Consider the following 24,024-nt stretch of genomic DNA (forward strand, 5'->3'; position numbering starts at 1 on the left):
AATAATGTAGTAAACTAACAGGTTAACAATAGTCTTTTAAGCTGACATCAGAGGGAAAGGATTCTATAATAATGAAACTGGAAAACAGGAAAGATTAATTTCATTCATTTAATACACTTTTGATGAATTTCTATTATGGATCAAGCAGTGAGAACAGAAAGGCCAATAAAAAGGCCCTGTCCTATCTTCCAGGGACCCAGAGTCTAAGTCTTATTAGATTAATATATTTCTAATATAAAAGATACGGCACCTTTCCCCTACACTGGCACTGATGTTTACTAAAGTCACTTGCTATCTCCCTCTTAATTTCCCACAGACTTCTACAGAGCTAGAACTGAGGGATGTTAGAAACAATCTATTACATAGTACAGTCTTCTTATTTCACAGATGACAATCTGAATGGAACTCAAAATTTAACGTACTATCTTAAATTTACAAGATAACTTTGGCAAGGCACATACGTAGTGAAGCACGGATGCCAAAATCTTCAGTGAAAATATGAGGTAAGTTTCTGAAACTGTGTACTTTTTAAATAAAGCTTACTAGGAAAACTTGCAAACATACACAAAAGCCGACATAATAACATAAAGAACAAGGCACTCGTCACTACATTTCAAAAAACTATCAGTATTTGTCCAATCTTGTTTAATCTTTTGTTCTACTTCAAATGTCAGATGATACAGTAATTTCATCAATAAACAGTTTGGTTTGTATACCTAACAGATAAAGACTTGTCAAGAAGACTTACAATACTATTATCACACCTAAAAAAAAAAAAGCTCCCCCAATTTCATGTAAAATACAGTGTTCACGTTTCCTCGACTGTCATATATATATATATGTATGTATATATGTATATATGTCTTTTTAGAGTTGGTTTGCTTCAGTCGGGATTCAAACAAGACATACAAGTTACATTTTGTTGGTATCTAACCTAAATTATGCATGTTAAAGAACACAGTAAAAATCTGTTTTGCTATCTTTTTTAGCAGAAGTGTATAGTAGACCTGTAGTAATAATTTAGAATTTAGGGGAGATATTTATATATTCAGTAATGTGGAACAGTTGCAAATGTAGAGAAATAACCCATATTGATAGGCCTATAAAAGCTGTCTGTAATTATATTCCTGAATGATTTGAATAACAGTGTATCTGATATATTCTAAGATAAGTGGCTTTTACTTTTCTTTGATATTAGGGTCATAGACTGTACTTATCTATTTCTACTCCATGTTCTCCTCTCTCTGGTAATAAATTAATTTCTTAGTGTTAGTTTGGTGTGTGCCTGAAAGCTAAATTCATTTTCTTTTCCTTTGAAGAGAAACAAAGTTTCTCTAAGTATCACAGTAAGATTTTTCATGTTTAGGGAAAGTTTTTCATGTTAAAAGACTTAATACTATTAAATAACACTTAATGGAATGGAAAACCAATTTTCCATACCATGCCTTATCCTATGTTCAGAAAATTTTTGGCAAGCTTTTAAAAGAGGAACAGAGGTAATACAAGTTAACTTGATTGATTGATACATAATTAAATAATAATTAAAACATGACTGGCCAATGCATAATAATCTAAGATATCTTAAAGCTTAAAAAATATTTTTCACTGTAGATATCACAATTCAACACAAGCAACAAAATTCACAACGTGGCAGTTGACAGTAATACAACGTTTAATCAATTTCAAATGTGGAAAATAAAATTGCCAGAAAAGATTAAATTCTTTTTAAATAACTGGTACTCTAAAACCTTTTATTTCCGAGTGTAGTACATATAATTGTAATTAATGAAAACTAAAAACAATAATCTTAGGAAAAAGTCTCAAGTGAACTGCCTTAAGTTCTAAAGATGGAACCCACAGCAAGGACAGGAACTACTCACCACAAAGTAACAGGAAGGCCCAGGCCTTTTTTACCATCATGTCTTTAATCCTGTTTCTTACAAATTGATACACATATTTTCTTTGTTTTGGTGGTAATCTTTTTTTTTGTTTTGCCATAAAAACTACTGTCAGCAATTGATATAGTGGATTTTTCACTGTGGAGAATTCAAGACTTAAGATTGCCATATATTTGTTTAAGGCAAATAAAAAATATTTTTACAATAAAAAACCCTATAACTAAAATTGATAACAATATCTTTTTTAAAAGCAGCTCCTTTTAATAATCTAGGACAGGGAGAAATGATAATGATCTGTTACTAACTATGAGACCTTTGAATTAATACAGAAATAAAAAGATAAAGCAGTAATACAGCATACCTTAAAGATTAATTTAAAAATTAAACCAACTCATATGCAGAAGAGAATTAAATAAAAGAATAAGATGGGACATGGCTGGGCAATGGAAGCACAAAATACTGTCAGACTTTAATTTAAAAATGTTTTCAATTTAAGCAGACCCAGGCCAGTGATTTTTCATTATTTTTACCACAGTTCCATGACTACTGACACTTCCATCAGAACAAATAAAGGATTTTTCCCAAATTTAAAATGACAAAATTATTTTTAATTTTAACTTATAATTTCTTCCTTCTTTAAAGTCAAGGAAATTTTCGATCTGAGCTGGACTGGTCCCTTAGCCTGAGGTTTGATTAAGTTTTTAAAATATAAAAAACACATATTTAAAAAAATACAATTTTTCCAGCATATCAGAAAACAATCTTTACCACAGACATGCTATCATTTGTATGGGAATGAGGCTATGTATTCGCGAAATATCTAGCATATGACTTAGTAAGATCCTTGTACAAAAACTCTGGAAGCAATCTGTCCTTGTAGACAAACTAGAAGAAAGCCAGCACTCTGGCAGTAGAAGACGGCAGATTGGAAAACAAAATTAAAATGCCCTGCTGCTGCTGCTAAGTCACTTCAGTCGCGTCCAACTCTGTGCGGCCCCATGGACTGCAGCCCACCAGGCTCCTCCGTCCATGGGATTTTCCAGGTAAGAGTACTGGAGTGGGTTGCCACTGCCTTCTCCGTAAAATGCCCTAACCCAGTATCAATTTTTAAAAAGTGAAAGGCCTAGCTAAGATCTAAGTCCACTTTTGAGAAATGGAGATCAACTTCAGTTACAACTGTCCATCATTATGATGCGATTATCTGAGTAATTCCACAGGCTGTTTTAGCAAATTCAGACTGAGAAATTCCGGTTCTGCATCATGAATTATGGCTTGTTTTTTCTTCATGTTGTTTTAAAACTGACAAAGGGACTTCGGTGCCAAAAGCAGGTCTGATAGGTACTCTTGATTTTCCAATTAATTTCCTATAATACAAACTAGGTCAGGATCTCATTCTTAACCATGGATAGCTGTAACTCAAGTAGTTGCCAATCTCTGTCAACAGCAGAAGCTGTAGGCCTACTTGCCAGTTCTCCCATAATCCTTTCAGAGGAAGCTGCACAGAACTAATGATAAACATGAACTTCAGGTAGTAAGCTTGGTTTATGTATTTAGGAAGAAAAAAAAAGAAGGCTTTTTCTTGTGTCATTCCGCCTGTTCAAGGGCATTACATACGGATTTTCTTTTTCTTACTTTCAGCCTGTAAATCCTGGAAGGGGTTGGGTTAGTCCATAAGTCATGTCTCACTCTTGCAATTCCATGGACTGTAGCGCACCAGGCTCTTCTAGATTTTCCAGGCAAGAATACTGGAATGGATTGCCATTCCCCTCACCAAGGGATCTTTCTGCCCCGGGGATCGAATCTGGGTCTACTGCAGTGCAGGCAGGTTCTTTACCCACTGAGCTAGCAGGAAGTCCTGAAGGGGTTGGGGGGGCCCTTGGTTAAGTAGCTTCATATTGATAAAACAATGCCATCTTTTGGCTGATCACAGGAAAATTCCATGCTGACTACCCATAATAATATGCACAAACCTCAGGTTAATGCTGCTGCTGCTACTGTCTTTACTGGACATTGTGAGAATCTATTTCTTCATTAAGTGATTTAGTGACGATCCACAGTGTTACTTCAAAAAAAGCAGAGGTGAACAGCATGTACTCAAAATTATCCATCTACTTTTTGTTAGAGGGATGGCAGTTCAGATATTTAAATTCTAAATTGTGTTAAACGTCAAAAGTTAACTCCTGCTAGATTTTAAGCTACTACTGAAATAGGTGGCACTGTGGAGTTTAGCTAATATAAAATAACCGTGTTTATGTATATAGTCACAGAAATGCTGACAACCTGCATTTGCAGAAATATCCCAAAGGGCAAACTATGTGACAAAATGGAAATACTTAGTATCCCGAAGTTACATAATTTTGAGGAAACCTTTATTTTGGTTTGCTCTTACTCAACTGTAAATTCCCTAAGGTCTGGAACATAGCCTTGCACACAACTACATCTTTGGCTCCTCCTCATATTCTGCCCTGAATAAATACTTGTTGAATGAAAAAAAAAAAAACCCACTTAACTGGCATATGTAGTATGGAATCTGGTCTCATTTAAAGACAGATCTGGACTTTGTTCTAGCTCTTGAGAGGTAGCCTCTAAAGACTTGGAATTTCCAGAGTGATGGAGTGCCTTGATTATTCCTGGTGGGCCCCTAGAAAGCTTGGCGAAGCAGATAACCCAAGAAGGAAGCTGACCATACCAGAAAGACCAACCATATGATTATAGAGGGTGGGGGCTCTAGGGCGCTGCTATCAGACTGACTTGGAGGGGAAGACTAGAGAGGGAGTTCAGCCATGAGGCAGTTAACTCAGTCGACGTTGCTTATGTCGTAAAGCCTCAATGAAAACTGGACCTCTAAGCTCGGTGAGCTACCCTGGTTGGCAGCACTCCTGTATATACTACCAACTCCAACACAAGGAGAGTGACCCCAAAGCTTTAAGTTTGGGACACAACCAGACTCTCCTCCACAGACTCCTTCCTTTGGCTGATGCTAATTTTATCCTATTGCTTACAGGTGGTGCTAGTGGTCAAGAACCCACCTGCTAATGCAGGAGACGTAAGAGACACGGGTTTGATCCTTGGGTCGGGAAGACACCCTGGAGGAGGGCATGGCAACCCACTCCACTATTTCTGCCTTGAGAATCCCACGTACAGAGGAGACTGGTGTGCTACGGTCCATGCGGTTGCAAAGAGTCGGACACGGCTGATGCGATTGAGCATGAGCATGCCACAGCAAAACTCTAATCCTAAACACAGGGTTTTCCTGAGTTGTGTGAATTGATCTAGTAAATCATCACACTTGAGGGTAGTTTGAGAAAACCCTTCAACTTGCAGGTGCCTCAGCAGTCTTGGACAAACTTAGCAGTCTGGAGGACTCTGCCTAACATCATGTGCTTAGTTACTCAGTTGTGTCCGACTCTTCGAGATCCCATGGACAGTAGCCTGCCAGGCTCCTCTGTCCACAGGATTTTCAGGCAGGAACACTGGAGTGGGTTGCCATTTCCTTCTCCAGGGTATCTTTCTCACCCAGGGATCGAACCAACATCTCTTACAGTCTCTTGCTTTCGCAGGCGGATTGTGGATTCTTTACCACCATGCCACGAGGGAAGCCTGTAACATCAAGTTGGGCTAACTCCAAATAACATATTGTATCAAACTGATGTTTCCTTTTTGCAACCCTGGTTTCTCTTTCATGGACTGTTCTTGGAATTACTTACTACTCCTTAATATATTACCGCTGTCCTTTATAAAGATTGCTTTTCTTAATGAACCTTCCCACAGCCTCCTAAGTTAAATTCCACTTAGGGACTGTGATCCATGAGGATCAAACTGGTTATATTACAGCAGCTAAGTCAGCGCTTCCTCACTAATGTACCACAAATGGGTCAGAGGTACGCTGTGCTACCGCCTCTGCCATTAACCTCAGAAATGTCAGGTGTTATCTGTGAAACTGGAGCTCCAGGCCTCGGTACCCCCCATCTCCTGCAGCACCTCTGTTTACTCCAGAGCACAACACAAATACTGTGTGTGTGTCAGTCACTCAGGCGTGTCCAACTCTTTGCTATCCCATGGACTATAGCCGGCCAGGCTCCTCTGACCATGGAATTATCCAGGCAAGAATACTGGAGTGGGTAACCATTCCCTTCTTAAGGGGACCTTCCCGACTCAGGGACTGAACCCAGGTCTCTGGCAAATTCTTTAATATCTGAGCCACGTATTATCACTTTTCTCTATGTACCGAGATATAAGAAAGAAATCATTCCTATAATTTTCTCATGAGAGTATGTCACCAACATTCTCCAGCATCAGACTTGGTTATTCCAACCTCTACGTTATGCTTTAGCCACATTAAACAACTGTTTCTCCAATTTTCCAACATTTCTAATACCCTAGGTGAACAATGCATACTTGTGTCGTGCTCTGCTTAGTCACTCAGCTGTGCCCGACTCTCAGTGACCCGATAGAGTGTAGCCCTCCAGGCTCATCTATCCACGGGAATTCTCCAGGCAAGAATACTGGAATGAATTGCTATCCCTCTTTCCAAGCCAGGGATCGAACCCAGGTCTCCTGCACTGCAGGCGGATTCTTTACTGTCTGAGCCACCAGGAATAATTCGTTTTTATTTCACATTTACTCTTAATATGCAAACTTTATCCCTCCTCTTCTTTTCGCATCCTTTCCAGAGGACTAATATTCTGAGGATTGCTACTACTGACTTTGGGGGGTCTAGGGTATAAGAATTTAGAAACTCTTAGCCTAACAATAATATAGTAAAAAAAAAAAAAAAACTTTTCTAGTAATTCTCTGAAAATTCAGTTTCTTTACTGATATACTCTCAGTTCAGTTCAGTTCAGTCGCTCAGTTGCTTCTGACTCTTTGTGCCCCACAGACTGCAGCACACCAGGCCTCACTGTCCATCACTAACTCCCAGAGTTTACTCAAACTCATGTCCATTGAGTCTGTGATGCCATCTAACCATCTCATCCTCTGTTGTCCCCTTTTCCTTCCACCTTCAATCTTTCCCAGCATCACGGTCTTTTCAAATGAGTCAGTTCTTCACATCAAGTGGTCAAAGTATTGGAGTTTCAGCTTCAACATCAGTCCCTCCAATGAATATTCAGGACTTATTTCCTTTAGGATGGACTGGTTGGATCTCCTTGCAGTCGAAGGGACTCTGAAGATCTCTACCACCACAGTTAAAAATCAATTCTTTGGTGCTCAGCTTTCTTTATACCCCAATTCTCACATCCATACATGACTATTAAAAAAACCATAGCTTTGACTAGATGGACCTTTGTTGACCAAGTAATGTCTCTGCTTTTTAATATGCTGTTTAGGTTGATCATAACTTTTCTTCCAAGGAGCAAGCGTCTTTTAATTTCATGGCTGCTATCACCATCTGCAGTAATTTTGGAGCCCTCAAAATAAAGTCTCTCATTGTTTCCCCATCTATCTGCCATGAAGAGATGGGACCAGATGCCATGACCTTAGTTTTCTGAACGTTGAGTTTTAAGCCAACTTTAAAAAAATTTTTTTTAATTTTTTTTTACTTTACAATATTGTATTGGTTTTGCCATACGTCAACATAAATCCACCACGGGTATACATGTGTTCCCCATCCTGAACCCCCCTCCCTTCTCCCTCCCCGTACCATCCCTCTGGGTCATCTCAGTGCACCAGCCCCAAGCGTCCAGTATCATGCATCAAACCTGGACTGGCGATTCATTTCATATATGATAGTATACATGTTTCAATGCTATTCTCCCAAATCATCCCACCCTCTCCCTCTCCCAGAGTCCAAAAGACTGTTCTATACATCTGTGTCTCTTTTGCTGTCTCGCATGCAGGGTTATCATTACCATCTTTCTAAATTCCATATATATGTGTTAGTATACTGTATTGGTGTTTTTCTTTCTGGCTTACTTCACTCTGTATAATGGGCTCCAGTTTCATCCACCTCATTAGAACTGATTCAAATGCATTCTTTTTCATGGCTGAGTAATACTCCATTGTGTGTATGTACCACAGCTTTCTTATCCATTCATCTGCTGATGGACATCTAGGTTGCTTCCGTGTCCTGGCTATTATAAACAGTGCTGCGATGAACATTGGGGTACATGTGTCTCTTTCAATTCTGGTTTCCTCAGTGTGTATGCCCAGCAGTGGGATTGCTGGGTCATATGGCAGTTCTATTTCCAGTTTTTTAAGGAATCTCCACACTGTTCTCCATAGTGGCTGTACTAGTTTGCATTCCCACCAACAGTGTAAGAAGGTTCCCTTTTCTCCACACCCTCTCCAGCATTTATTGCTTGTAGACTTTTGGATCGCAGCCATTCTGACTGGCGTGAAATGGTACCTCACTGTGGTTTTGATTTGCATTTCTCTGATAATGAGTGATGCTGAGCATCTTTTCATGTGTTTGTTAGCCATTTGTATGTCTTCTTTGGAGAAATGTCTATTAAGTCAACTCTTTCACTCTCCTCTTTCACTTTCATCAAGAGGCTTTTTAGTTCCTCTTCACTTTCTGCCATAAGTGTGGTGTCATCTGCACATCTGAGGTTACTGATCCTTCTCCCGGCAATCTTGATTCCAGCTTGTGCTTCATCTACCCACGATTTTCTCTGTATAGAAGTTAAATAAGCAGGGTGACAATATACAGCCTTGATGTACTCCTTTTCCTACATGGAACCAGTCTATTGTTACATGTTTAGCTCTAACTGTTGCTTCTTGACCTGCATACAAATTTCTCAGGAGGCAGATCAGGTGATCTGGCATTCCCATCTCTTGAAGAATTTTCCACAGTTTGTTGTGATCCACACAGTCAAAGGCTTTGGCATAGTCAATAAAGCAGAAGTAGATGTTTTTCTAGAACTCTTTTGCTTTTTTGATGATCCAGCGGATGTTGGCAATTAGATCTCTGGTTCCTCTTCCTTTTCTAAATGCAGCTTGAACATCTCAAAGTTCATGGTTCACGCATTGCTGAAGCCTGGCTTGGAGAAGTTTGAGCATTATTTTGCTAGCATGTGAGATAAGTGCAATTGTGCAGTAGTTTGAGCATTCTTTGGCACTGCCTTTCTTTGGGATTGGAATGAAAACTGACCTTTTCCAGTCCTGTGGCCACTGCTGAATTTTCCAAATTTGCTGGCATATTGAGTGCAGCACTTTCACAGCATCATCTTTTAGGATTTGAAATAGCTCCACTGCAATTCCATCACCTCCACTAGCTTTGTTCATAGTGATGCTTCCTAAGGCCCACTTGACTTTGCACTGCAGGATGTCTGGCTCCAGGTGAGTGATCACACCATCGTGATTATCTGAAATACTCTAGCAAGCACCAAAATGTTCCTTTTCCACCTCTGGGCCAACTACCAATTAGTCTCATGGAAAACTGAAATAAACACTTTGTTTATACACAGTCTTTACTAGTTCAGCTGGTAAAGAATCCGCCTGCAATATGGCAGAAGCTGGTTTGATTCTTGGGTTGGGAAGATCTGCTGGAGAAGGAAGTCTACACACTCCAGTATTCTGGTCTGGAGAATGCCATGGACTAGACAGTCCTTGGTCGCAAAGAGTTGGACACAACTGAGCAACTTTCACTTTAGTGTGTACTAGCTGTATGCTTAGTACAATAAGAAAATAAAAACTCACTGAAATAAAAATCACGTATGACAGAGAATACGATGACCTACATGGCCTTCTAGAACTAACACCAAAAAAAGATTCCCTTTTCATCATAGTGTACTAGAATGCCAAAGCAGGAAGTCAAGAGATATCTCGAGTAACAGGCAGGTTTGGCTTTGGAGTACAAAATGAAGCAGGGCAAAGGCTAACAGAGTTTTGCCAAAAGAATGCACTGGTCATAGCAAATACCCTCTTCCAACAACATAAGAGATGACTCTACACACGGACAACACCAGATAGGCAATATCAAAATAAGATTGATTATATTCTTTGTAGCTAAAGACGGAGAAGCTCTATATGGTTAGCAAAAAGACGACCAGGAACTGACTGTGGCTCAGATCATGAATTCCTTATTGCAAAATGAAGAAAGTAGGGAAAACCACTAGACCATTCAGGTATGACCTACATTAAATCACTTATAATTACACACTGGAAGTGACAAAGAGATTCAGGGGATTAAATGTGATAGACAGTGCCTGAAGAACTTTGGACAGAGGTTTGTGACATTGTACAGGAGGCAGTGATCAAGACCATCCCCAAGAAAAAGAAATGTAAAAAGGCAAAATGGTTGTCTGAGGAGGCCTTACAAATCACTGAGAAAAGAACAGAAGCGAAAGGCAAAGAGAAAAGGAAAGATATACCCATCTGAATGTGGAGTTCTAAAGAATAGCAAGGGGAAACAAGAAAGCCTTCCTCAGTGATCAATGCAAAGAAATAGAGGAAAACAATAGAATGGGAAAGACTAGAGATCTCTTCAAGAAAATCAGAGATACCACTGGAACATTTCATGCAAAGACTGGCATAATAAAGGACAGAAATAGTACGGACCTAACAGAAGCAGAAGATATTAAGAAAATGTGGCAAGAATACACAGAAGACTGATACAAAAAAAGACCTTAAGGACCTAGATGAAAGTGAAAGAGGAGAGTGAAAAAGTTGGCTTAAAACTCAACATTCAAAAAACTAAGATCATGGCTTCTAGTCCCATCACTTCATGGCAAATAGATGGGAAAACAATGGAAACAGTGAGAGTTTTTATTTTCTTGGGCTCCAAAATCACTCCAGATGGTGCAGCCATGAAATTAAAAGACATTTGCTCCTTGGAAGAAAAGCTATGACCAACCTAAACAGCGTATTAAAAAGCAGAGACATTACTGTGCTGATAAAGGTCCATCTAGTCAAGGCTACGGTTTTTCCAGTAGTCATGCATGGATGTGAGAGCTGGACCAAAAAGAAAGCTGAGCGCCGAAGAACTGATGCTTTTGAACTGCGGTCTTGGAGAAGACTCTGGAGAGTCCTTTGGACTGCAAGGAGAATCAAACCAGTCTATCCTAAAGGAAATCAGTCCTGAATATTCATTGGGAGGACTGATGCTGAAGCTGAAACGCCAATACTTTGGCCACCTGATGTGAAGAATGATGTCATCTGAAAAGACACTGATGCTGGGAAAGATTGAAGGTGGAAGAAGGGGACAACAGAGGATGAGATGGTTGGATGGCATCACCGACCTGATGCATGTGAGTCTGAGCCAGCTCTGGGAGTTGGTGATGGACAGGGATGCTTGGCATGCTGCAGTCTGTGGGGTCACAAAGAGTCCGACATGACAGAGCTACTGAACTGAGCTGATGAAACAGAAGTCACCATATAAGCTACAAAGTGTTTCATCCATTTATTTTCACAAACAAATCATCCCAGTATAATTAACTGGTTTGCTTCCAAATTCCACAGATTCACAGAATGCTAGAGTTAAAAGGAAACACAGAGATCTACTTTGCTTTTATTTCAGAGGTGGGAAAACCAAATTACTTGCTTAATATAATTTCTGATGTTGATTCAGAAAGACAAACATTAGGTGTCGATAAAATGGCATCCTAGTCATATATATATTACTCCTTGCCTAGAGAAACTCCGGAAAATACTACATGTAATAGCACTTCCTTCCTTCATTCTCCTTACATTTAAAAAATAGTGTGAGTATAGCATTTCATAAAGTTGAGGTAAAATACATAACATTTTATATTGTTAATTTAAATTAACAATATTATTTATATTGTTAATATAAAATATTTGTTATTTATATTGTTAATATAAAATGTTATATATTTTACCTCAACTTTATGAAATTCTATGCTCACACTATTTTTTAAATGTAAGGAGAATGAAGGAAGGAAGTGCTATTACATGTAGTATTTTCCGGAGTTTCTCTAGGCAAGGAGTAATATATATATATTACCCAAAAAGCACGCATTTTGTAATAGGCACGGTAAGCATGGATATGAATGGGGCTTCCCTGGTGGCTCAGACAGTAAAGCGTCTGCCTGCAATGTGGGAGACCTGGGTTCGATTCCTGGGTTGGGAAGATCCCCTGGAGAAGGAAATGGCAATCCACTCCAGCACTCTTGCCTGAAAAATCCCATGGATGGAGGAGCCTGATAGGCTACAGTTCACGGGGTCGCAAAGAGTCGGACATGACTGAGCGACTTCACTCACTCACTCACTCATCACTTAATTTTATGCCACATTTTTTTATCTCATTCAAAGATTTATAAAACCCCTTTTATTAAGGCTATACAACATTCTTTAATTTGACTCTGCCATACTTGATGCAACCATCATTCTCCTATCACCAGGCACTGTGGTTATAAACAACCATGCACATAAATCTTTGTATTTCTCATTATTTCCTTAGAAGAAAAACCCACACGTAAGATTACTGGGTTTCCCTTGTGGCTTGGTAAAGAATCCATCTGCAATGCAGGAAACCTGGGTTCAATCTCTGGGTCAGGAAGATCCCCTGGAAAAGGGAATGGCTACCCATGCCAGCATTCTTGCCCGAAGAATTCCTTGGAGAAAGGAGCTGGTGGGCTACACAGTCCATGCGACTGCAGAGTCGGACACGAATGACTAACACTTTCACTCTCACAAGATTACTGTGTCAAACAATATGCATATTTTGATGATTCTATACACAGATGCTCAAACTGCCATCCAGAATGACGGTTTAGACCGACATCAGTGAAGAAGTGTATAACGCCTGTTTTACTGCGTCCCTCGTCTGCTTTATGGATTAATCCAGGGAAGATTCATCCAATAAAGATTATACCACATTCCCCACAACTTTCACCTGTCTTGCTGGGCATTCATAATGTGAAACTCTGTTTAAAAATCACCTGGTCCTAGAATACTTTTCGTATCAGTACAAAGTAGTCTTTCATGGGTGCGGGGGGTTGGGGGGGGGGTGGCGGCGGCCCACATTGCAAGGTTTTAAAATAATCAATGTTCCAGGAATAACTATCAGAAAAACCATTCAATGTTTTGGAAAATCATGTTACACCACAACTCATGGCATTTGGGGTGCTAATACAATCATATAGTTTATCAGTTTGCATTTAGAGTTGCTGGCATCATTTCACTACTTCACTACATTTCTAATGTAGTCATGGTCAAACATTTATCAATCACTGTACTGTTTATTAGAAAGTACTTTTTTCTTTCTATTGAATCGGGGTAACGTGTTGATTTTTAAATTAAGGATGTACTCATCCATGAATTTTATTTTAGGATGCAAGAGACCCAAGAGACCCTTGCATTTGTTGAGGTCCCATACCATTATTGGGGTTTTTAATTTTTGAGGACTAGTCTTTGAGTATTTCCTTAGATGTCTTTAGTCTATTTCTTTCTAAATTTGTACACCTAATGAGAAAACTTATGCTTTGGTTCATTCAGCTTTCTAAAGCACTGTTTCGAGGGCTGAACGTGAGATCAGGAGCCATGATATTCTGCATCAGAACACTCAATTTATTTCCATAGGTTCTACTTCTCAAGGCTCTACTTTTCTCTTTGTTTAAAGTTCTATTGGTTTCTTTATTGGCTTGTTGCTGGTGAATTTCTGATTGCCATTCTTGCTACGATTACTTGGTTGACCATCTGGTTAGCTTTTGGGGATGAAGGCTGTGATCCTGCTTCACTTGGTAGCTCTTTTTTTTTTTTTTTGGCATACTTTTTGGATAGAGTGCTTTTGAAGAGACCATCTCAATAAATATTTTCTTTAGTATAAAAAGATGAGTCCTTCAATTACCTTGTGATAAGTGAAAATTTACTACAAGCTTTTCTAATCTCAACTGCATTCTTCTTACAGCTAATAAAGTGTGAGTCTACTCAGGGTCCATTATCACATATTATACCACTTCCAAAAATATCAGCTGATATTTATTGGATGACAATGTGCCAGTCACTGTTCTAAGAGCTTCATATTTATTATCTCATTAATCTGGCAAGAACCTGTGAAGTAGATATTATCTTTATAGGAAACTTAAGTGCAGAGAAGCTACTTACTAATTTGCCTAAGGTCACATAGCTAGTGTGGCAAGGCAGGGATTTGCTTTATGGTCATCTGATATCAAACCCAAGTTATTCATCTACCACCTTATTGCCTCCCAAGTTTTTAGGGTGCTCCCTTTGCCTCAAAAACTTACTGTGCTTCACTACAGATTTTTTGATGACCACTTTCTCCTTACAGCCTACCACAGATGCTTAATAAATATTTATTACTTAAATGAAATAATTATCCGCTTTCCCCTCATCTCTTCTAATGTGCCTTGTCCTTTTAGCAACAAGAACAAACTAAAGTCCCAAATACTGCTTTACTCATTTCTGAGTGATAAAGAGATAATCAGGTTCTACAAACTGAAAAACAACATGATACACTTAAGAGTTTTCGCCTGAATTTTCTGAGTTGACCAGTGCTAAAGGGAAATGCATGGAGCTCTTTTGGGTGTTTCATTGCACAGCCCTGATATCACGTTTGCTTTGAAGAGGAGATTTGTTGGTAGCACTGTATCAGAATTAAGTACTTTTCTCTCATCTCTGGCAGAAGCAGTTCTTTGTGTCCTGGCAGCTCAAATCACCAATCATGTACCCTGCTAGCCCTGGCAACCACTGGTACAGCAGATCTTTTCAAGCTACCCGTGTGCCCATCAGAACTTGCTGTGCTATTGCTTAGTTTGTCAGATTTCCAACAATAAATTAATAGGCGGTCAAGCATATCAACAGATTACACATCTTAGGTAGCACGCCTGATTTAGAGTGAAAGGTTAGTGGATATAACATGCTAACACAGAAAAAGTTACTGTAGTTTCAGATACTCTGACAGGCTGACAGCTTTGGCATTATTTTGAGATAGGTAAGCCTCTTGCCTTGCTGCCAAGTCAGTCCCCACAAATAATATTAAAGAATTTTCTTAGAGACATTAAGGCATGTACATATGTAATGCAAATAGATGAAAAGATAATGTAAAAAGAAATACAATCTTGAGTTTTTAAATAAAAACAGGCAGTTTTAGTAGCCTATGGTAAAAGAATAGTGCGGTAGGCATAGAATGATGATGAGAATGGGAGTCTCTTCATGTAGAAAACAATTCTTCAAGACAGAATCTATGTATGTAAACTAATTCAATGTGGCAAAGAACTTTCATAAGTTAGAGATACATAACAGTACCAGAGAAAAATGTACACATGGTAAGTAAGTGTGGATAACAAGGAGAAATTGAGACAACAATGGTTTGGATAGAGCTAATTACAAATATATTTACAAAATTAAAAGGTTAAATTTGAAATACATTTGTTAAGAGGAAGAACTGTTTGAGGCTAAGAATCTAGTTATTTGTATTTTAATAAAAAAAGATGCAATGGCGTCATTTGAAAACTGAGCTAATACATTTTGAAAATTACTTACGCTAATGACTGATGAAGTAGCTGACAAGTTTAAACCTTCAAGATCAGCTATCAAGCTTGGAGAAAGAGCTGGGGTGGGAAGCACAACTGGAGAGGACACCGGGTTGACTGTAAGTAAAGGGCCAAATTAGCACACGTGCATGAAAACTTAATTCACATCACTAAAAGCAACATTTTTATTTTGCTGATAAATCTAATTAAATTCTTTGATTAATAAGTCTATGACACTCCTATTTAACACCTTGATTTAGTCAAGCTATTATCAAGTCATGGCAGTTATCAGTCTTAGCTTTCAAAACCTAATGACAAATCCTGTAACAAAATAAGAATATAAATCCCTTGAGTGAGACTTTTTGAAAATTTTAATCTCCTAACATTATCACTAACATTAATCACCCAGTAACTTAACCAAAAGAAAAAGGTAAAGGAACATTTTTTCAGACTAATGTAAAGGATAACAACAGCCCTCAAGAGTCTTCCAGTTGGGTTATAAGCCTTAAAAGAGTGTTTATTAAATCTTTTCTCTATTTTATTCTCCACTGTAATAATTATAAGGGGCCCAGACTACCTATTTCACTTCTAGTTATACTTTGTCAGCAAAAGCTATGAGCTAGATAGAAATATTTGATTCTATCAATAAAAAAATGTGGAAATCTTTTTTAAATCCAAATTTGATCACGTCACTGTCATGCTTAAAACTCTTCAAAGATTTACAATTATGTACAAAAATAAAGTCCAATTCCTTATTTAAATGCACAAGGTCTTCTATGATCTAGCTCTGCACTGCCCAACAGAACTTTCTGAGATGATGGAAACGTTCTGTAACTGTAATGGCCAACATGACGGCCATTAGCCTGTATACCAGTTGCACTCCTGAAATGTGGCTAGCGTGATCAAAGAACTGCATTTTAAAATCTAATTAAACTTAAGCAGCTACATGTGGCCAGTGGCCAGCATACTAGGCAGGCCTAGCTTAGCTCCAATCTCACCAGTCGTCCCTATGTCTTAGCTCCACCAAGTACGTTTCCAAGATCTTGTCTCATGTTCTGAGCCTTGTATATGCTATTCCCTTTGCCTAAATGTCCTTCTCTGGCTTGCTCGCCTTGCAATCTGTATCCATTAAGATATCACTGAGGGGGGAGGCACAACTAGACTCCCTGAAACACAGTTTTGTGTGTCTTCTTTGTTCTACTGGTATACTAGGATACACTTCTACAGCTATACTTCTCTTGTAATACGAGCGTGTGTCTTTAAATGTTTTCATTTCTCCTGGTCTGTGTGAGTGGACTCTGACACATTAATTTTCAGTACTTAGTCATTGTTGAACTGTTTGTTGAATGAAATAAATTTAAATGTGGAAAAAGTTTTAGCTTCCAACAAGTTCTCACTCTACCACACCACTATAAAGTAAGTAACATTTACTTCATGTGGCATCACTTTTCAAGCATCTTTTTCTCACTTTAGTCTCACAATATCTTGTAAATTAGGCAGAACAAATATTAATTCATAAAATTATCATTAAATATTTTTTGAACAATGGAGCAAGTGAGAGACAAAGAAGTTCAAGATATGGTCCCTGACTTCAAGAAACTTAAAACCCAACTGAGAAAAAAAGATATACATGCTTGAAGACAAAAAAAATAGTAACAATACAGTCCATAAATGATATTGCCAAAAGAAGAAAAGTTTCAGAAAGGAAATCTGAAAATCTCAACATGCCCAAGAGAAAAAGCAGCGTGGAGGCTGGGTGGAGGAGGGAGTAGAGCCCCTCAGCTGCTCTCCTGCACTCTTAAAGGAGTGTGTTCTTAGTGTGAAGCACAGCTACAGTACCTCCACGCTTCCTTAGACATATGTCAAAAACCACTAACAATCAGCAAGTGCCATAGGGAACTGCAAAAAAAGGATCAATGGGGATAGAGTGGTAAGAGAAGGCTTGGTGAGTAGGAGGGAATGAAGCTTGGTTTTAAATTAAGGGTAGAATTCAAATTAAGAGGAAAGGAAGAAGCTGGTTAGTTACTGAATGAGATGATGTAAACAAAGGCTGAGAGGTGGGAATGAAAAGCTCAGGGGATTGGACTTATCCTATAAATCAAAGAGAACTATTAAAAATCTACCAGAAAGAGGAGTAGTAAGATATATGGTACTGCATAATAATTAGTCAGAGGCTAGGGTAAGAGACAGACTGAAGAAACGTAAAGAGCACTCAGGTTGGCAGTGAGGAAGAATTTACGATAGTTTAGGCACGATATGATGAGGACTGAAGTAAGATAATGGTATGAATAGGCAGAAGGGGCATTGATATAAAGACAGTGTAAAACGAAGCATACGGAGAGTAAAACTTGCAAGCTCATAAAACAAGTGAATGGAAGAACCACCGTAGGACTAGAAACTGGTTCTTCTAATTTGAATCAAAATGTGCTGCCTTTCCATGCAACATGTAACTTTTCCAGTGGGCTCTAAGCGCATGTTTGTCCATTTGTTTGTCTATCCAACCAATCCAAAATATTAGATGACCATGTAAGAAATAAAAAACTGAGTATGAAATAGCCTCTGATTTTAATCATAGCTTGGCCAAAGACAGAGAAGAACAATTCACACCACAGGTAAGCCTGACTCTTACAGGAAAACATATAAGCTTTTAGTATCATTTCAGAAGACTGAGGTTCTGGGATTAAAGAAATGATTACACATCTGTTTACAGGTCTGGCAAGATGGAAGCTGGCACTGAAAGTTTATCCTAAATAGGATTCTGCAGGCAGCTGACTATGGTGAATTAATGAGTAAGAAATAAAAAGACTCTATGGTTCTTTTTTTTTTAAGGCATACAAATTAAAATGAGATACCATTTCCACCTATCAAAATGGCAAAGTCAATTTTTAAATACAAAACCCAGCACTGATAAAGCAGGGTAAAGGGAATCTGGCATTCTCATAATACTACTGTGTAAGTTGGTACCAACTCTGCGGAAGGCAATTTTAGACAGTGGAATTCTTCATAGCTTTTGTCCTGGTAATTCTATTTCTGGGAATTTACCTTAAGGATATAGTCATGGAGACAATGCAATAACATACTTACAAAGATAAATACAGCTTCACTGATTAAGACAGCAAGAAATGGAAACAATAGTTAATTAAATAATAAGTTTTATTTCCAACAATAGTAAACTTACAGTATAAAGGATAACCTTACAGTCTAAAAAGTTGCTCAGGAATATTTATGGTAAAGAAAGAAATGTGAATGATAAAGAAAGAAAGAGGTAAATAATAAAACAATCTCAAATCTCCAATTTGGAGGAAAAAGGATTTGCCTATGAAAAGATGCTGAACTGATTTGGTAAAATGCTAACCCATTTTCTTTTCAAAACCTTCTACAAAACACTTTCTTTACTAAAGTATATTTAATAATTAGACAGTTGTTCTGATCAAAGTTATGCTTCAAAATCTCAGTAAAACTTTTAACATATAAAAATTTTTAAATGAATAATTACTGGGTATTAAAAACAAACAGAAATAGATCCTAGGTTGAGTTAAATGTAACTTGGGATGAAATTTCCCTTAAAAAAAAAAACAACTTACATTTAAATTCTTAAAACTTAGTATTTAAGAAAATCTTTATTTCTATATACTTTTTAAAAAGCTTTAAAAAGCAGTAATAGAAATTGTATCATTTTATAGGTTTCTCTTTTCTCCTCAGCTGCCAGAAAATCCAGTCAAATGTAAGGAGAACAGGAATGAGTACGCTCTAGTACCTTGTAACAGTGACTCTTAATTCCTTTCTAAAGGTCTGACTGTTGTTCTTTTACAGTTTAAAACTTAAAACTTTACACATAAATGTAAAACATTCATTGTCTCAGAGAGATACAACATAAGATCCCCACCCCCCTCATCTGTCTCTAGGTCATTCTTACATCCCATAGGGATCGGAGCCAACATTGTTAAGTATATCTTCGGTAGCCTTCCAGAAATATACAATGTAGAATCATATCTGTATTTGTCTGCAGGATATAGTTCTTCTTTTACTTTTTTTACAGAGGAGTCATACTCTACGTGTATCTGTTCAAACTTACAATGTTTCATATATATAATAACATAAACTAGCATATTAAAAAGGTGCTTCACTTTTCTTAAATTGTTATATCACACTATTGGCAGACATTTATTTTCAGAACTGGGCTGTAAAAATAATGCTGCAGTGGAATTTCTATATACCACTGTACATTTTATTAATTCAACAAATAGTTACTGGGTTCCCACTATCTCCCAGATGTTCTAGGTGCAAAGAATAACAGTGAGCAAGATAGACAATAAACAATACAAAAAAAATTTAAGATAATTTCAGATAGTGAAAAATATCATGAAGACCATCAAGAATAATTCCATAAGTATGTAAGAGAAGGTGATCTTTAAGCTGAGATCTGAAAGATAAACAGCGGCTTGCCATCAGAAGATCAGGAAGAGGTGTTCTTAGCAAGGGAAACAGTAGAACAAAGGCCCTTGGCAGGAAGGAGTCTGGCATATTTCAGAAATGCAGAGGAACAGTGTGGATAACAGGTAGGCAGGAGTCAGAGCACTCAAGGAATATGGACATTAAGTGTAAAATTAAGCCACTAGGTTAGAGAGTCTAAAACAAGAATGGAATAAAAATCTGATTTTGCTAGTTTATCTACAGGATAAATTCCTAGAAAAGAAATCCTAGGTCAAAAGGTGTGTGGAATTTAATATCTTGACAGACATTGCTCTCAAATGACCTCAAAAAACTGCACTTATTTATATGCCTATGAAAAACATATGTATGGTATCTGCTTCTCCAAACCTTAACAATATTGGATGTTGCTTTAAAAATCTTAGCCAAGAGGTAAGAAATGATGTAAACTTTAAAATCTTTGCCAGTAAGTGAGAAATTATTCAAATTTGGTTCCAATTTTATTTTTAGTTTCTCTGTTATGTATTTTTCAGTATTACGTATTTTAATTTCTCTACAGTAAGGATTTGCCATGATTATTAGAAATAGGCAAGGTAAACAACATATATACAACAGTTCTATGACAGTATGACATAAATGCATAACTCACACCTGGCACAGGAAAACTATACTGCAGAATGACAGCAGCTTAATATTCAGAAATCTCACTTACTGTTACTCTTCCTCTAGTGCAAAACCTACCTACCCACAAAGTTAGTTCTACTGTCTTTCTCACAATTCAGGAGACTTTAAAGGAAGATGAATACACGTCTTTGTAAAGGATTCTAACTTCTTAGAAGTAAATTTGGTGCACAAAGAGTTTTTGCAGTTAAAATATTGATAGATATAAATTTTACTGTATTCCAAAAGGTTTGTGCTTATTTCTATTCACACCCCAAGTGTGGCAAGTAGGAAACAGTGATGTCCTTTACATTTCCAATTACATCCCTAATTCCCTATATCCTTAAGTTAGATATCTTGATCCCCATAGTCAACATTTAACAATGTAGAAGTTGTGAGATATGGATAATTATTCACTTAAACCAAACAGCTTAAAATGAATTTGATGCATTTTATTTGACCAATTATACTTATTTAGGTGATACAAAACTAACTGATATACAGAACAGATGGGAAAAAATACTAATAGAAATAATTTTTGATATTTTCTTGTCTATTTATATCTATAAATCTTTTGTAATAGATGTTGATTATTTTGAGACATGTAAATGAAAGGTACTATAAAAATGAAAAATATTACTGCTAAGCACAGATTAAAAGATTTAAATTTCAATACTTACAATCATCTAGATCTAGAAGCGAAACATCTTTGGTAAGAGGATTTCTATCTTGCTTTGTCTTTTTTTCTTTCGCCTATAAAATAATAAATATTTTATTTACTGCATATTCTATCTTAAAAATCTATGACATAGTCCTTAACATTTCAAAACAAACATTTTTCCCCTTTGCTTAGTCTTCCAGAAAAAAATCAAATTAAGTTTTTACATGGCTATATGAAATGCTTTTTTGAATCAAAATTTCAGTTAGCGCATGATATTTCTTCTTCACCTTGCAAACTTTAAATATATTTTTTACTTAGAGATTATAAAGGACCTTCAGAAGGAAACTTAAATAATTATTTTATATTCTGACAACTTTTTGCTAACATAAAAATCTAATGTGACTCTTTGGTAGAAAGTATACAAATATTCTCAAAAATAATTTTAAAACAAGTTGATTTAAGAAAAAGAAATGCTTAAACAATACATGCTTAGCTCTGGGCTTGGGATAGCTCAGCTTTTTTGAGAGGCAGTCTGTAACAGGCACTGTACTAGGAATGTTACATTTCAACACTGTTTTGCATTAGACTTCTTTTGCCAAAGCTATTAATTAAAAACCATAAATATTTTCAGGCTCTTGCTCTTTAGGGCTGCAAAGAATTAATTTACTTTCTTTTCTATTTTCCTTTGGGGAGGGTAAAGTATTCCAATATTTCTATACATAATTAGGGCTTCTCCCACCTCAAATTTGCTTATTCAGTCTATTATAGTTTTGAAATGTGGATACCTATAGATTATAGATTCCTAAGCCTCAAGGTCGTCAAAGTTTGTTTAGAGATTCAGAAAAGATGTGTAACCATGAAAAAAAAAAAAGGCACAGTACTGAGTAGAAGTATAAACAATTAAAGACCAACAAGGATTAGGGTATTAAACAGATTTATTTGGGCCATTGTTACCTAACTTTATACTTTTCTTACATTAAACCTTTACAAGTTGAAGGCCAAAACTTAAGCTTATGACAAAATGTTGTTGTACACCTAGTCAGTCATTCATTGATTCATACACATGTATAGAATTTTTAACAGATTCTGTGCTAAGCAATGGAAGTAACACAACCAAGACAGACACAGGCTAGTACCTGCCTTCAGATGACTTATAATCCACCAAAGGAGTTTATATCTTATTGCTAATGTAAGTAACTACAAATATTTTTGAAGTAGTCCTTTAACTACAGAAAGGTATCACTAAAGCAAAAGGTACTTTACTGACATTTAAAGTCTGTACAGTGTTAGAGCTCTTATAGTAGTGAACATACATGAACAAGAGCAATATATCACATAACATATCCGGTAACATTTTAAAATGATTTAAATCCTGTTTTTTTCCCCCCTTCCGCCAATACTCAGAAAAATTATTTTCAAGGATCACACAGTAATATATATTAAAATACTAGCTAGAAACATCAGCACTGATTTTCTTCAAAATATTTATTTATGCCACTGAAAACTCCAAATCATCTAGGTGGGTTTTAATTTTCTTTCGTTATTTAAAAACAAAACAAGCAATATGTGTCCTTCTCTCCACACCTGAAATAAACAACAATTTCTAGGACTGGAGGAAGAAAAATAAAAGAAATGTTAGTTCTGAAGCTGAAATGTGAAAGTTGCAGGTAAGAAAAACACATTCAGAATGAATATGCCATCTCAACAAGAATAACATTCCTGTGAAGAAAGAACATAAAACCAAAAGCTTATCACCATGTGACTTTATCAAAATGCCATGCTGAGCACAATGGGTGTAGCTTCCTATAACCTACAATGGTGCATGGCTGTCTTTATGGAACTGTAACCTCCCCACCTGAAAAATTAGAAACCTATCAAATCAGGACAAAGTTAAATCTGGAGGCAGGTCTATATACCTTATCTTCTACTTCACAGCTAAGAGTATGTAACAATATCTATTAAACACACATCAGGTCACATATAACAGAGGACAGAACTGCATGTGGAATTGGCATAATCTCTTATTAGAAGCTTAAAAGAAAAAGAAAAAAAGGCTCTCAAAAGGACAGAATTTCATTGACTTTCTGAGTACAGCAAATAACTGGTGACTGAAATACAACATTAGCAATAGATAACGGTCATTTCTACTGAATTGAAAAAGCCTTGCATTCCGAATCAAGGCTGTAAAAAGCATCGTGATGTGTTTGGCATTCCTCTCTTATTTTTCATTTCTCATTTAAAAAAATCCATAGTAAGTTCAAAACATTTTCATACTTAACGGATCTACTTTAAAAATAAAAATCTGAATTCTAAACAAAGAAGTTAAGAGCCCCATTCCATCAAACATTTCTCCATTTGCAATTCATCTTGGTAATAGAGACAGAACCTGGGTAAATGCATATAGGACTTGAGGCAGGAGATTTTTCTTGCTCAATGCATAATTCATGTGCTCCGCCTGCAAAGTGTGTAAAATGAGAATTTCACACCGCAGCATGAGCCATGGAGCTGCAGAGAAAAGGCAGACGAAATCATATTTTACTGTGTGAATTTTATTTCTTACCCTCCCAATATTTATACAAAACCATCATTGACAAACCAAACACATTGACAGATCACCCACTGTTTCCATTGTGTTAGTACTTGAGAGGAGATCAGGCAGAAAGATAGACAATTTGTTTTTGTATATTTTTTTAAATAGAGGATTAGGTTTTTAACAGCTGAGTGACTGTATTAGACTTTTATAAGGACAACAGTAACTGATCTTAAAATCTCACTACAAAAATACCTAGTTATCAATTCATCATCCTCAAATCTCCATTTGTTTCTATGGTATTCGATTATATACCTAAACACATCAACATTTTCAAAATGAAATACAAAGTCACAGGGTTAAGAAACTGATTTCTATTTAACATATTTCATTTCAAATAATAAATAAAAGATTCTGGAAATACTTATTAAGCTCCAAAGAATACAAACA

The 24,024-nt window shown here is 36.9% G+C and overlaps 1 protein-coding gene across 1 annotated transcript in view; it reads right to left on the reverse strand.

The window, feature by feature from the left end:
- The window catches only part of AP3B1 (adaptor related protein complex 3 subunit beta 1), a 239,204-nt gene that overhangs the window by 60,342 nt on the left and 154,838 nt on the right, over window positions 1–24,024 (reverse strand). Inside the window, exons 21-22 of the mRNA XM_027971481.2 lie at window positions 21,064–21,136; window positions 15,303–15,409 (exon numbers count right to left, since the gene is read on the reverse strand). Coding sequence (XP_027827282.2) covers window positions 15,303–15,409; window positions 21,064–21,136 — 180 coding nt within the window. The remainder of the gene's footprint in view (window positions 1–15,302; window positions 15,410–21,063; window positions 21,137–24,024) is intronic.

Source organism: Ovis aries, chromosome 7 (assembly GCF_016772045.2).
Source record: "Ovis aries strain OAR_USU_Benz2616 breed Rambouillet chromosome 7, ARS-UI_Ramb_v3.0, whole genome shotgun sequence".
NCBI classification, from domain to species: Eukaryota; Metazoa; Chordata; class Mammalia; order Artiodactyla; family Bovidae; genus Ovis; species Ovis aries.